The 16,321-nt window shown below is 43.6% G+C and overlaps 1 protein-coding gene across 1 annotated transcript in view; it reads left to right on the top strand.

The window, feature by feature from the left end:
* Window positions 1–16,321, top strand: part of DNAH6 (dynein axonemal heavy chain 6) — a gene marked incomplete at its 5' end in the record, with an annotated part of 243,258 nt that overhangs the window by 142,097 nt on the left and 84,840 nt on the right. Inside the window, 6 exons of the mRNA XM_080684947.1 lie at window positions 89–220; window positions 2,213–2,384; window positions 6,762–6,908; window positions 8,299–8,372; window positions 11,181–11,335; window positions 11,812–12,043. Of these exons, the coding sequence (XP_080541073.1) occupies window positions 89–220; window positions 2,213–2,384; window positions 6,762–6,908; window positions 8,299–8,372; window positions 11,181–11,335; window positions 11,812–12,043 (912 nt within the window). The remainder of the gene's footprint in view (window positions 1–88; window positions 221–2,212; window positions 2,385–6,761; window positions 6,909–8,298; window positions 8,373–11,180; window positions 11,336–11,811; window positions 12,044–16,321) is intronic.

Genomic DNA, 16,321 nt, shown 5'->3' with positions numbered 1-16,321 from the left:
AATTGTTAGATCTGAGTCCTGCCGTTGGGATGGACAGACCTCATCTTTCCCTTTGTTGGGTGACCCAAGTGGATTTCTCCCTGGACAGGATGTGACCATTGCATCAGCATGTGCACCTCCAGGTGGTGGCCGCAACCCAGTGACCCCCCGCTTCATCCGACACTTCAGCATGCTGTGTCTCCCGATGCCCTCGGAGCACAGTCTGAAACAGATTTTCCAGGTGAGTATTGACTTAAACGTAGGCAAGAAGGGAAAAGAAAACATATTTCTTCCCAAACCACCATTATCAAAGCAGTCTGTCCTCTTCCTGAACAGAAACCGGGTAAGCACAGGGCCTCTGGTAGCTGACAGGAATGTACATCACTGTCCTCTGTGCTTGTGGTCTCACAGGTGGTTTTAGGAATGCAGAAAGGTTGTCAAACCCAGCCCCTACCTTTAATGAAGGCTGTACCCTGGGCCCTTGTCTTATAGTACTCTGTACCCAGTTCTCAGCAGAGCTCACTCACTGCCCAGCCCCACCTGTGTGCTCATTTCCTGCCGGTCCGCGTGCCCACCAGATACAATTCTGGTAGCCCCACAGGCCCCAGATCAACACAACTCAGAATTCACCACCTCCAGGGCCACCATCACATCCAATAGAAATAACCCCCCATATTTCTCCCAACTGTACAGCCTTCTTAAGAGCCACTTTCTCATCCTTTAAATGGGGCAAAGACCTATGCCTGCCCTGTAAGTGCTCAGCAGAAGTGTTCCATGAATGGGAGGCATTACTTTGAATAGAATGATGGGGTGGGGAGGGGGATACCATGAAAATGACATAACTGGAGCAAGCATCCCATAAAATATATATATGTAGTAAATTTTTTATTTTATATATATTGGAATGGTCCTACTCAAAATGCAGACCATGTGGATAATGTTAAACTTACATTAGGGGCCCGGGAGGACAGGTACCTCAAAAAGATAGTCTTCATAAGCTGGTACAATTGATGTCCAACAGGGGGGCTCACTGAAAACAAATACTTCTGTTTACTTCAAAGTGTCTCCTATGTGAGCCCCAAATCTAAAGTCACAAGGACTGACTTGCAAGCATTGATGTGCATTCTGGTGGCTTCTCCCATGCGTAACTCCAGGTTAATGGTGATCAGAATTTATTATAAAAATCTATAATGATTTTCCCAAGCAACTAGGGGCAGAGGGGCTAGCTAATAAATACGTTCTTTCAGACTGTGGCAAGTTATATATGAGAAGACCAAAGATCCGTAAGAGCCTGATGGGAGGGCTTATTTTAAGTGAAGTAGTCAGGGAAGACCTCTCTGAAGAGATGACATGTAACCTAAAACACAAAGGCTGAGAAAGTCCTTCCCAAGCAGCCAGCCATGAGGCAGTGGGAGGGGGTACCATGTGCAGAGACCCTGAGGGAGGAGAGAGCATGGGCATGGGTGGTAAGGCCAGTGTGGCTGGGACACTGTGACCAGAGAGAGGGTAAGGTAAGGAGGCCAGGTAGGGGCAGAGCATGGACTGGCTGGGGGGTGCAGTGTCTGATTTGCATAATTAAAGGTAACAGAAGGGAGACAGGAATCGAAATGGAGAGGTCAGTGGGAGATGGAGGGAGTGAAGAAGCGCAGATAAAAAAGAGTTGGTGCTGGGATGGAATAATGTCAAGGGAAAGAGACAGACTCAACAAATACATTCAAAGTTGATTGTGAGGACAGAGAATGGGAGGCGTCCAAAGTGACCTCCAAATAACTGAGGTGGGGAAACTGAAAGGCGGGGAGTCCGTGGTTACGAGTAAGTTGCACTTTAAATGTACATGATGAGGGAAGTCTATGGCATTGTTGGTCATTTGCACATAAAAATCAAGGAGGACTTCAGTTTATTTCCAGATGAGTCTGGGCACTCCATGGCGATCCTCTGGAGCCACAGTGAGCAGCAGTCTATATTACTCAAGAGTGAGTTTATGGTCCGTTCGCTGGCCAGATAGGAATGCTACCCAGGGATCTCCAGACAATCACAGAAGACAGGAGAGAGCCCATTCCTCATTGAGAACATATTCTGAAATGAACGGAAGAGCTTAACACACGGAGGTCCTTGCATTGGAATTCGCCCTCCTAGTTATTATTAGAAAAAGTATCATCAGATCTGGAACATTTGAAAGATAAATTTTTGGTGGAAAAAAAGAATCTAACCTTCTATATGTTTCTGGTTCCAGGCCATTTTAAACGGCTTCCTGTATGACTTCCCACCAGCTGTCAAGCAAACCGCATCCAACATTGTCGAAGCCTCAGTTGAGATTTATAACAGAATGAGTGTTGATCTTCTGCCAACACCAGCCAAGTCCCATTACGTGTTCAACTTGAGGGATTTATCCAAATGTGTGCAAGGTAGTGTATGGACCCCTCATTCTTAGACCTTCACCCTCCCTGCATTGCTAGTCGCCCCAAATCTCTTGGTAGAATTGTATGTACATGGTTTCTATGGTGCTGGAAATCACATTACATGTCCCTGTTCAGTCACCCTCCACCCCCACCGCAGGCTGACTACTTCACAGCTTCCCTCAAACAGCCAACACGCCCTCCCATTTCTCACACCCAGCCCAGCCGATGACCTTTCTTTATGTTTCACTGAAAAAAAAAAAAAAAATAGAAGCAACCACACCAGAACTGCCTCATCTTCCAAATCTCTCAGGCAACCAGCATCTGCCTTCCCTCCTGCAGAGGCTGGGCAGTCCCTGCTGCTCTCAGTCCCCTCTGGCCCTGAATCCCAGCCCCTCCTGCCTAGTCAGGGATTTTGTTCTTACCGTTTCTGTTTCTCTTCTGCATCATCAGTGTTTCCTCTTCTATGGAATCATTCCTAACAGCATAAAAACCTGCCACAATACTTTCCGTCTTAGAGGATCATTCTCTTTGGGAACTATATCGCCCTGCTGCTACCTCCGCATTTCCTCTGCTCCTTCTAAAAAGACCTCTTAAAGCATGGTCTCACCTCACTGTCTTCTTACTTCCTCCAGTTCCATTCTTTAGTATATTCCAGTTAAGCATTTATACTTGACACTGCACTGAACTACTCTTCGTTGCCTCTCTATCTTGCCCAGTCCATCAGTCAGCTCTCAGTCTGAACCTTAACCTCTCAGCAATGTTGGCACAACTCTCCCCTCCCTCTCTCTTGAAGCCCTTCTTTCTCTGACCTTCTAGGGCACCCACTCTCTGGGGCTCCCTCCTTTCTCTCTGGCTACTGCTGCTCAGTCTCTTTGATTGCTGTCTCTCTTCTTCCCAACCTCAAAATGTTGGGATGCCCCAGAGCTCTTACTTCAGTCCCTTTTTTAAAATTTGTTTTTATTTTATTTTATTTTATTTTATTTTATTTTATTTTATTTTATTTATTTATTGGTTAATCCTTACCCAAGGATATTTTTCCATTAATTTTTAGAGAGAGTGGAAGGGAAGGGGAGAGACATAGACAGAAAAACATCGATGTGAGAGAGACACATCAATTGGTTGTCTCCTGGTTGCCTCTCTCACATGCCTCAACCAGGGTCAAGGATCAAGCCTGGGATCAGATCGAGCCTGAGGTACGTGCCCTTGACTGTAATCAAACCTGGGACCTTTCCGTCCATGGGCCAACACTCTGTCCACTGAGCCCAACCAGCTAGGCAGGGGTGGGCAAACTTTTTGACTCGAGGGCCACAATGGGTTCTTAAACTGGACCGGAGGGCCGGAACAAAAGCATGGATGGAGTGTTTGTGTGAACTAATATAAATTCAAAGTAAAGGAGCGGAGGGGAGAGCAAGAGAACCAGATAGAACAGCCGGATCCGGCCCGCGGGCCGTAGTTTGCCCACGGCTGAGCTAGGGCTTTTTTTTCTTCATTTGAAATCAGAGCTTTATGATAACAGTTATATTTTTTTTTCATCTTTATTGTTGAAAGTATTTTCTCCCATTGGTCACCTCCACCCCTCTCCTGCCCCCCTGCCCCAGGCTTTCGCTGAACTATTGCCTGCCCGTGGCTTATGTATATATGCATATAAGTTCTTTGGTTAATATCTTCACACCCCCCCCCCAAACTTGCCTCTGAGATCCATCAGTCCTCTCTCTATTTTATCTACACATACTGCCTAGGTAATTCAGTCAATTCTAGGATCTTAAATACATCTATTCAGAGATGCTTGAATGTCTACTGCCAGCTTCCCCACTCCCTTAAATGTCTGATTTGTATATTCCACTCCTTTCTCAACAACCTCACTTAAATATCCAGTTGGAGTTCTTAAACTTGGCATGTCTGAATTCTTGCTTTATGCCTCCTTTCCATCCAGGTGTACCCCAGCCCAGATAAGGGGACTACCATTAGTTGCTCTGGCCAAGAGCCCTGAAGCATCTTGGATTGTTCTCATTCCTCAATGATTCCCACCCAATCCATCAGCATCCCCAATGGCTTTATCTTCAAAATATATCCCAAATCCAACCATCGCTTACCACCCCATCCACAGCCACTCTAGCCCCATCTACTGTCATGTCTCACCAGGATTTCTAACAGCAAGAGACCCCCTCACCCCGGTCTGTCTCTGGTCTCCTGCTTCCAGGCTGCCCACTTACCTCACCTTAAACCTAGCTCTTAAACACACGGCAGAGGTATTCCCTGTTTAGTCTCCCAAAGCTGCTTCCCCATCACCTGCCATGGGACTGAGCTCCTGTTAGATCTGCACCCAGCAGCCTCCTGCCTTCATTGCTTCCCACTTTCCTCCTGGCGGCTGCCACCTCCTTGCTGTTCCTGAAATCGGCCTGCCCAGGGGCCTCTGTACTTCCCAGGGTATGCTCTTGCCTCAGATAGCCACGACTCACTTTCTCTGTTCAAATGTCACCTTCATAGCACTTACTACCTGAAATCATACCCTAGATGTTTATCTGCACACATGTTTATGTCTGTCTCTCCCAATAGAATGTCAGCTCCATTAGGGCTGTTTGTTCAGCTCACCCATGCCTGGCACTGAATGAATGAATGAATGAATGAATGAATGAATGTCATAGAAAGTCAGAACTGAGAGAAATCTTTTACAATATCTAGTCAAGTCCTCACCTTATTTTGTGTACAAGGACATCAATCTTCAGTGATTTTCTTTGTTCCTATCCAGTGCTGACTCTGTCCATTTCTCTTGTTTAGACATCACTGAATATTTTATTCTCAACAAAGATTCAAACAGACTAAAGTGTATAAGTATATTTTAAATATCTATGAAGTGCCGTAAGTGCTATCAAGCACTTCCATGTAAAGCAATGACTGGACTCTCTGAAATCCTGCTCCCTTTTTGTCCTCATCAGAATCTAATTCATTACAAAACACAGAGGAGATCCGTTGTTTATTAAAAAGGCAGGGAATGAGGCAGGAGATAATGGCTGACGGCAGAAGCTGGGGCTTGGCTTTAAGAACCCTGACCATCCCGTTTGGCCCTCGCCTCCTTGTTGCTCATTTCTCACCACAGGTCCCTTATCTTTCCAACTCCCATTCTGCTGGCTCTGCAATTCTCTTTTTCTTTTCCTGCCCCCGTAACCTTCAAGAGCCCAGGACTCTTGCAGCTGGCACAGCATCCTTGCTACAGGATGGCACAATATCTTGTACTCCTCCTCCACTAAGATTTTACCCTCCTGCTCAGCTTCGTCCTGGAATTCATGAGCTAGTTTTCCACAGGAAACATTGGAGCATGGCTCTGTTTCTTTAGTGATTGCTTTGGACCCACTTTCTGGTCCTTAGACATTGTCTGATCTAGTCATTTATTTATCATTCGTCCCTGTTGCCTTTCTATTCCTACATTTTAGGTAATTTCTGAGCCTCAAAGTTCAGGATGCATTTTATCTCCGACAATGATACATCATAGAGTATCCAGGAAGTTCCAAATTTGAATATCTTTCCCCTTGTCCTCACATTTTATCAAAATGTCCTAGAAATGCCCTTATTCCTACAAATATTAGCTGAAAACATTAAAAGTTTAACCCTTTCAAGAAACATATATCACACACACACACTCATGCACAATGTGAGCTGCAAAAAAAAAAAAAAAAAACACAAAAAAAACAACTATCTATAGAAATCCCGTATTATCCCAAAGCGGCATGGAGGCTACCAGCCATGCTGTAAGGTGCCTTCTGTCAGCGTGCACCAGTGCTCATAGTAGAGACTCCCCGCCCCTCTCTGCACACTGTGAGGAGCCCCAGGGAAGGGTCCCTTAGAGAATGAACACGTCCTGCACTTCTGTACATCACTGCTTTTGTTGTAACTTGAAATTATTAGAACTGTGTTTGCAGTAACAATTTATACTAATACAAAAAATACTCAGAATAATTTGAGCAGAAGCCAGAAGGATGAGAACTGAACGTTGGGAAAGAATAAGAGAGGATATTGATGTTTTGAAAACAGTGTAAAGGTCGGGATCGGGGAAGTTGCTTGATGAAAATATATATTTTAAAGTGACACTCCTCACTTAATGTACTACAACTGAATGTAATAATGAGATGAACATTGCTTACACTTCACATGTTCAGGAAAAGAAAAACAAAGCAAGCAAAAAAGAAAAATGTTGTCAAGTAATGTGTCCCAGTTTTACTTTCAAAAAACGAGGTCACTATTACTACATGTGTATATCCACGGGCGAAGAACCCATTTCTGGTAGTGTGGGGATCAAGTTGGACTTAAGGATCTTATAGGTCATAAAACTAATACTATATGTTCCACAAATGTCGAATTTTTCTTCTTTCCTTTTCTTAAAAACAGGTATCCTCCAGTGTGATCCAGGAACAATAAGAGAAGAAATACAGATATTTAGACTCTTTTGCCATGAATGTCAAAGAGTCTTCCATGATCGCCTGATTAATAATGAAGACAAGGAGTATTTCCATTCTATTTTGACAGAAATGGCCAGTAAGTATGAATCTTTATTTAGCTGCTCCTTTTTTTTTAGTAGAAAAGCAATTTGGTTTCTATAGAGGGAAATTAAAATGATCTTATATAGGGTAAAGCAAAGTGAATTTTAGTCATTCCTAAGTAAAAGTTTTTTTTTCAATGCCTCAAATATATAAAACTAGGGGCCAAGTGCAGGAATTCGTGCACCTTGAAAGGAACTGTGGGCTGCGAGGCTGTGGTGGGCACAGAGGCGGGTCTCAGCCCATCCTCCACGCCCCCGCCCGGCCCCTCCCACCGCAGCCCCCGGTCCCCTGTCTGTAGGCAGCCCCACTCCCGCCGCCGCTCCCATGTGCTAACAGCCCCAGCCCCGCTTGCACCTGCTGACGGTGTGGAGCGATTAGGGCCAGCGCCAGCAGCAGGTGCAGGTGGGGCCGTCAGTGGGTGCCAGTGGTGACTGCTGCCCCGATTGTCCCTCAGGAGCAGGGGGAGGTGGAGAAGCCCTCGGGGGATCGGGGCCGGCAGCCACCGCTCACACCCCCTGTCAGCGCTGAGCTATCGGGACCGGCGCTGGGTGCTGGCAGCCAATGCAAGTGGCGGCTCCGGCGCTGGCTGCGGGTGCGGGTGCAAACAGGGCCATTGCTGGCAGTGGGTGCGAGCGGTGGCTGCTGGCCCTGATCGCCCCTCAGGAGCAAGGGAAGGTGGAGAAGCCCTGAGGGGCAATCAGTGCCAGCAGCCACCACTAGCACCCACCTTTGGCTCTGAACAATCAGGATCGGCTTCGGGTGCTGGCAGCCAGGTGTGAGTGGGACTGGCATGAGTGCTGGGTGGAACCGCGGCGCACAGGAGCAAAGAATTTTCAGTAACCACCAGAGGCTCACCCCAGTGACAGCAACCAGCGCCCCGCCTTGGTCTGGCGCCCCCACTCACCTGCTCCACCATCCTGCCATGGCCAACGCCTGCCATGTTCTGCACGCGCCCCCTGGTGGTCAGTGTACGTCATAGTGACCAGTTGTTTGGTTGTTCGGTTGTTCCGCTGTTCAGTCTATTTGCATATTAGCCTTTTATTATATAGGATATATGAAATACTATATAATTCATTGTATTGAAATTCAAGAAGGGTTAATATTTTAAATTAAGTATAGAATTTTAAGTAGAGGAGAGAATTTAGAAGAAACATTTTGTCTGATAAGAAGCCAGGATATTTCTAAAATATGTCTTATTAATTTGTATTCAATATCTATTATTTAATAAAATGCTTATTAATATTCTATATTCTTAACCTTAAACCTGGGAGATTATCAACCAAAGTAAAGTGGTACAGTATTAACATGGCTTTCCCTCAGGTTCATTTATACTAATTAAGACTTCTAAGTAAATAGCTAATATTTTGATTTTGTGTTTTGAATAGACAAACATTTTGGAATTGCAATTGGCCTAGAGTATTTTTTGACTAAGCCCATCCTATTTGGAGATTTCATTAAGGCAAGTATATTCTAATGACTTGACTACATCTGAAGATTATAATTATATGAATGTTACAATTATAAACCTTATAATTTCAAAATTATAAAGTTCAGGTTCACATTCTACAAGAGCTTTACACCTGTGAAAAGTGTAGGTGGGGTCAGCAAACTATGGCCCATAGGCCCAATCGGCCTTCTGCCCATTTTTGTAAATAAAGTTCTATAGGAGTACAGCTGCTTATACTATTTATGGGGTTACTTTTGCATTACAGGGCAGGATAGTAATAGAGACTATATGACCTCCAAAGCCTAAAATATTTACTATCTGGCCCTTTAGAGAAAAAGATTGCTGACTCCTGATCTAGTTACATTCATTTTGATAATAGTTTGAATCAGAGGCCCATCAGGTATTTAATTGGTAAGGAGGTTTAGTCTCTTAACTCAGGACTGGACTCCCCCTGACTGCATGTACCTGTGCATCCTCCGCTCAAATGCTTCCAGCAATGGGAAGCTCACTGGTGAACAGTGCTGCCCTCTTCATTTCAGAGGAGCTCTAATTCACAGCAAAATTTTCCTTGTATTAAGTTCCTCAAGTCTGTCGCCCCAACATCATCCGCATATGGGCCCTAATTTTACCCTCTAGACCTGCCTAGAATAAGTCTTCCACCTAAGCACCCTGCCCTTGTTGACAGGCAGCTGTTTTGTTTTACAAGTTGACTCTTATTTGGGTTCAACATTTCTAGTGTCTGTGAAAAGGAAGAGCCATACCTCCCTTATTCACCCTAAATCCTAGTCACTGCTGATTAAACAAGTGAATGAACTCGTCATTGTGTTATACGTATGCAATCCCTCATCACTCTGGTAACCCCTGACAAGTAAAAAGGAGAAACCATTGATTTGTATAAAATATATTTGTTTAAATGTTACATTAAACACAAAGTCCAAAATTTATTTTCACGTGGGTTATATTTCCTGTGTGTTTATAATGATACTATTATCAACCTAGAGTCCCAATGCATGAAATTCGTGCAAGGGGCTTGGCGCATGCAGCCCCACCTGCCTTGGCCCTGGCAGCCCCAGCTTCGTCCAGAAGGTCATCCAGACAGTCGTTCTGCTGTTCGGTCTAATTAGCATATTAGCTCTTTATTATATAGGATGGGGGAATAAAGCAAAGGAAAAGAACAGTTGGACTCTTCTTGCATTGCCTATGGGCATTTTAGTCCAAGTTACCAAATGAACATGCCCCCAGGTCAGTTGCTGCAACAAATAAAAGACATCATCAGTAGGTCCAAACAAGACCTCAATTCCTTATAGTTTATACCACATTTCATTCTCAATGATTTACTTATTGGCTAGCTGCTGTGTAGAAACTACATATAGTTCTGGCATAATTTTTTATAACCATAACAGTCTGCCAGGCATCATTTTCAACTCATTTAGTTTTTCTGATGTCAACAGCCTAGGAACAAAATTATGAAACCAGAGTAATGTATAGTAAGACAATTTTTAAATGTATTCCTGAGCTCCTGTGTCAATTTTATTGCAAACAAAACTAAAATCCCAATATACTACTTGAAGAAGTTAAATTAAATGGATTGTCACTTAGCCACAAAAATCTGAGTTTCCTTAGTCCCGGTTCCCTTGTTTAGAAAACCCTTCTAGCATATATGTACGTAAATGATTAAATAACAACATAGATAAAATAATGTTCCCTGCTAAGGTCATGTGTAGTATATATGTATGTATGTGTATGTGTGTATATATATACCCCTCGAGGGATGTCCGACTGCCTGTTTAAGCTCGATCCTGGTAGGATCGGGCCTAAATGGGCAGTCGGACATCCCTCTCACAATCCAGGACTGCTGGCTCCCAACTGCTCATCTGCCTGCCTTCCTGATTGCCCCTAACCGCTTCTGCCTGCCAGCCTGATCACCCCCTAACCACTCCCCTGCCAGCCTGATTGATGCCTAACTGCTCCCCTGCCAGCCTGTTTGCCCCCAACTTCCCTCCTCTGCCAGCCTGGTCACCCTAACTGCCCTCCCCTGCAGGCCTGGTCCCCCCCAACTGCCCTTTCCTACAGGCCTGGTCACCCCCAACTGCCCTTTCCTACAGGCCTGGTTGCCCCCAACTTCCCTCCTCTGCTGGCCTGGTCACCCCTAACTGCCCTCCCCTGCAGGCTTGATTGTCCCCAACTGCCCTCCTTTGCAGGCCTGGTCCCTCCCAACTGCCCTCCCCTGCTGGCCATCTTGTGGCAGCCATCTTGTGTCCACATGGCAGCCATCTTTGACCACATGGGGGCAGCCATCTTGTGTGTTGGAGTGATGGTCAATTTGCATATTACTCTTTTATTAGATAGGATAGAGGCCTGGTGCACAGGTGGGAGTCAGCTGGTTTGCCCTGAATGGTGTCCTGGATCAGGGTGGGGGTTCCCTTGGGGCATGGGGCAGCCTGGGTGAGGGGCTTGTGGTGGTTTGCAGGCCAGCCACGCCCCCCAGCAACCCAAGCGGAGGCCCTGGTATCTGGGATTTATTTATCTTCTATAATTGAAACTTTGTAGGCTTGAGTGGAGTCCCAGGGCCAGCCAGGGTGTGCGGAAAGCTTGGATTCCTCCATTGCCAGGGAAACCCAAGCCTCCTGCTCACTCCGTGGCTGCAGCCATCTTGGTTGGGTTAATTTGCATACTCGTTCCTGATTGGCTGGTGGGCGTGGCTTTGTGAGTGTGGTGGAGGTACGGTCAATTTGCATATTACTCTTTTATTAGATAGGATATATATTTCTGTATCGGAATTGATTCAACCCATTTCTTTTCCTATAAATCATCTTATAGTTCGGAGCAGATAAGTCTGATCGGATTTATAATGACATGCCTGATATGGAGAAAATCGCAAATGTTCTCCAGGACTATCTTGATGACTATAACCTTACAAATCCCAAAGAAGTAAAGTTGGTGTTCTTCCAGGATGCAATAGAACACGTTTCCAGGTAAAGTGCTAAAAGGTGCCCCATATACATCGTTCTAATTTGTTTTGTATTAAAATGTAAGGATTAGGTTGTGCAAAATTCTTTACATAGATACTAGATGGACAAAGGTCTATAACAAATCTTGGTATAATCTAAGTTAGTTTTGATGTATCTTACATATATATGCATGAACTTTCTATGGTATCCCCAGGGTTGTTATTTTTTGCTAAACTTTAATAGATTGGTTTTTGTTTGTTTTAAATGACATGGATCATTACAAAAAATGGTCTAATAAAGTGTTCACAGAGTCACAAGTACAGTATAACAAGGCCGATGATATGCATGCCTAAAGAAAGAGGAGTTCAAGGTTATAGAAAAACAAGTTGAATGCAGAGATGACACTCGGCTGGCTACCAGCCTTCCATGCAGAGGCAGGCCCTCTGAGAAGCCACATCTGTCCAGTTTAAATAGCTCTTTCTCTGCTTTGCTTCCTGCAGAATTGCCCGCATGATTCGTCAGGAGAGAGGCAACGCCCTGCTCGTCGGAGTAGGAGGCACTGGAAAGCAGTCTCTCACGAGACTTGCAGCTCACATATGTGGTTACAAATGTTTACAGATTGAACTGAGTCGGGGATATAATTATGAGAGTTTTCATGAAGACCTGAGGAAGTTGTACAAATTGGCTGGTGTAGAGGACAAGAACATGGTTTTCCTCTTCACGGACACACAGGTACATATTTCAGTATCCAAAGTATCAGAACAGGAAAGGGCTACAATCATGTATGTGCTTGAATCGTTTTATGATGCAGTTCAGGGGCTTGTTCCCTCTGATAACAAATGTCTTGGTCTTGTAAAAGACTTTTATAGCACATTTTTTGTTTATTTTACCAACTGTTATTTCCCCCTTTAAATTCTAAGTAAGTAAATATGATCAGAGGTTAAGGGGGTGAGAATGATTTTAGCTTTTCTTTGAGGAGAAGCATGTAGATAGCAGAAGGTAGTAAACTATTTCTGTAGAGGTAGATATAAGAAAGAAATTCCCTAAGTGAAATCAATTAGGGAAACGGGCTTTTCTCAAGAAAAGGAAAAAATAACAGCTATGTTTTTGGGTTAGATTAACAAAAATTAAAATAGGATTTACATCTGTCTACAACAATCATTTTTACTGATTTAAATTTATTTTATAGTAGAGAATTTTCTACATTTACTACACTTGCATATCTTAACATTGTGGGGCGGGGGTTGGGGAGGAACCTTTATAGAAATTAGCTAGGAAATAAGAAAGAAATAGAGCTGATGCATAAATATTTTAAAGTTCATTTTACTTTTTAAAACACATATAAATGGGATTAAGTCCAATCATAAAATGGGGAAAATTTTTAACATCTGTGACATGCAATAAGTTCATATCGGAGTATGTAAATGTTTTTTACAAATGAGAAACATCCATAGTGAAATGTGTGCCCATCACTGGCTCTGACCTCCACCAGTGCCTGCCCTGGTTCCTAGCCACAGGACTTGGAGGCACAGCTGAGGACCCAAGTCCTCCTTGCAGCCACAGCAGACCCCCTGCAGTGCTGACCAAGATACACATAGTTGTTGATACTGTGGGTCCCAGTGACCTGAGCCAGAGACATAACGCTACCACCCCAGACACTGTGCTATCAAACACCTCTACACTTGCCCTCCTGTACTGTACTGCTAGCTAGAGATCATAGCAAACCCCAGGGTGCCCCTAACCACAGGTGAAAGTCTTCCCTCACCACAGTCAGTCCGTAAAGTCTGGAAGAGGTGACTGCTTCCTCAAATGTGCAGACACCCATGTAAAGCTACAGAGTTCGTGAAGAATCAGGGAAACATGACTTCACCAAATGAATACAGTAAGCCTCCTACGACTGGCCCCAAAGAAATGGAGATCCACAAATTTCCCCACAAATAATTCAAAATAGTTGTCCTAAAGACGCTAAGAGAGCTACATGAGAATGCAGATAAACAATCTAACAATATCAGGAGAATAACACCAGAACAAAATTATGGAGTGGGGACATCACCAAGATGGTGGTATAGGTTGTTCCCATTTTTACTCCATCCCCCCAAAATAACTATCAACTATTCATGGACAAGATACCACTGAGAAAACCCTAGAACAAGGGGCAGAGGCTGAATCACCCCCCTGGGCACCACAGAAATGAGGACGGACTGCATTGAATGGTGAAGGAGTGGCTACATGCTGGTGCAGCATCACACCAAGAGGTCTCCCCTGAGCCTACAGCTCCTCCAGTGAGAACAGAGAGACAAGGTGGAATGCCAGGTTATGCTGCATTGTGGAGCACTTCTTGGGAGTCTCAGGCCAGTTTCACATCATGGGGACAATGGGGGAATCTGCAGGCCTTGACCACCGGCAATGTGATGGGTGGTTGGGGGGCTCACAACAATCAGCACTTGGAACTTGGCAGACTGAGTTTCTACCTGCAGCGCCCACGTAGTAGTTTCAAGCAGCAGCTTTGCTCGTCTGCAAAGCCAAGATAGGGGTTCAGTCTGGCCAGAGAACTGAGCAGGGCACGGGTCTGTCTGATTAGAGGTCCTCCAACAAAAAGCCTTTTCATCTCTGAAACCTGGTCTGCCTCCCTACCCTGCCCAGGCAGAGGAGCTGAGCCATAGCCCTGCCCACTGCTGAGGGTAGCTCTCAGCCCTCAACTTATGATGGGTTTATGTCCCAATAAGCCCACTGTAAGCAGAGAATATCATAAATTGAAAATGCACTTAATACACCTACTCTATACCGAACATCATAGCTTAGCCTAGCATACCTTAAATGTGCTGAGAATAGTTACACTAGACTACAGTTGGGCAAAATCATCTAACACAAAGCCTATTTTGAATACACTGTTGAATATCCCTTGAAAGCGTATCTCTTTCATACCATTGTAAAGTTGAAAACTGGTAAGTTGAATCATCGTAAGTCAGGGACCATCTGTATATAAATGGTTCCAAAGTTTGAGCAGATTTTTTAATGGAAACTAAAAAATGTGGAATAATATTTGCCCTTGCTAATAATCAAAGGACTGCAAATTAAATTCTCCCAAAGGAAACATTTACATTCCCCACATTAACAACATTACATGTTAAAGGTTAATGAAGTCATACTTGAACAGGAAACGTTAAAATTTTCAAAATTCAGACAACATTCATATACTTTATTTTTTTTCTTTTTTTTTTATTAAGGTATTATATGTGTACATATCTTACCATTGCCCCCCCACCACCACACTCCAATACATGCCCTCACCCCCCAATGTTTTGCATCTGTTGGTTATGCTTATATGCATGCATATAAGTCCTTCGGTTGATCTCTTATTTCCCCCACCTCTCCCTAACCTTCCCGCTGTAATTTGACAGTCTGTTTGATGCTTTACTGCCTCTGTATCTTTTTGTTCATCAGTTTATAATGTTTTTTATTATCCACAAATGAGTGAGATCATGTGGTATTTTTCTTTCATTGACTGGCTTATTTCACTTAGCATAATGTTCTCCAGTTCCATCCAGGTTGCTACAAATGGTAAGAATTCCTTCTTTTTTATGGCAGCATAGTATTCCATTGTGTAGATGTACCATAGTTTTCTGATCCAGTCATCTGCTGACAGGCACCTAGGTTGTTTCCAAATCTTAGCTATTGTAAATTGTTCTGCTATGAACATAGGGGTGCATATATCCTTTCTGATTAGTGTTTCTAGTTTCTTAGGATATATTCCTAGGAGTGGGGTTACTGGGTCAAATGGGAGTTGCATTTTCAGTTTTTTTAGGAAACTCCATACTGTTCTCCACAGTGGCTGCACCAGTCTGCATTCCCACCAGCAGTGCACGAGGGTTCCTTTTTCTCCGCATCCTCGCCAACACTTGTTGTTTGTTGATTTATTGATGATAGCCATTCTGACAGGTGTGAGATGGTATCGCATTGTCGTTTGATTTGCATCTCTTGGATAATTAGTGACTTTGAGCATGTTTTCATGTGTCTCTTGGCCTTCCTTCTGTCTTCTTTTGAAAAGATTCTATTTAGGTCCGTTGCCCATTTTTTTTATTGGATCATTTATCTTCCTTTTATTAAGTTGTATAAGCTGCCTGTAGATGTTGGAGATTAAACCTTTATCAGTAATAACATTTGCAAATATGTTCTCCCATACAGTGGGGTTTCTTGTTGTTTTGTTAATGGTTTCTTTTGCTGTGAAAAAGCTTTTTATTTTGATGTGGTCCCATTTGTTTATTTTCTCTTTGGTTTCCATTGCCCGAGGGGCAGTATTAGTGAAGAAGTTCTTTCAGCATATGTCTGATATTTTGCTGCCTGTGGATTCCTCTAGTATTTTTATGGTTTCCTGTCTTATGTTTAAGTCCTTGATCCATTTTGAGTTTATTTTTGTGTATGGTGTAAGTTGGTGATCTAGTTTCATTTTTTTTACATGTATCTGTCCAATTTTCCCAACACTATTTATTGAAGAGACTGTCTTGACTCCATTGTATGTTCATGCCTCCTTTGTCAAATATTAATTGTGCATAGTGGTTTGGGTCGATTTCTGGGTTCTCTATTCTATTCCATTGATCTATATGTCTGTTCTTGTGCCAGTACCAGGCTGTTTTGAGAACAGTGGCTTTGTAATACAGCTTGAAATCTGGTATTGAGATCCCTCCTACTTTATTCTTCTTTCTCAGGATTGCTGTGGCTATTCGGGGTCTTTTTTTATTCCAGGTAAACTTTTGGAGAGTTCTTTCTAGGTCTGTGAAATATGCCATTGGTATTATAATGGGGAGTGCATTGAATCTATAGATTGCTTTGGGTAGTATGGACATTTTAATGATGTTGATTCTACCAAGCCATGAACATGGTTTGTTCTTCCATCTGTTTACGTCTCCCTCTATTGCTTTTTTCAGTGTCCTGTAGTTTTCCGCGTATAGGTCTTTTATCTCCTTGGTTAAGTTTATTCCTAGGTATCTTAATTTTTTTGGTGCGATGGTA

This window comes from Plecotus auritus (assembly GCF_963455305.1).
Source record: "Plecotus auritus genome assembly, chromosome: 8".
Classification (NCBI taxonomy): Eukaryota; Metazoa; Chordata; class Mammalia; order Chiroptera; family Vespertilionidae; genus Plecotus; species Plecotus auritus.
This window is presented reverse-complemented; position numbering and strand designations above follow the sequence as displayed.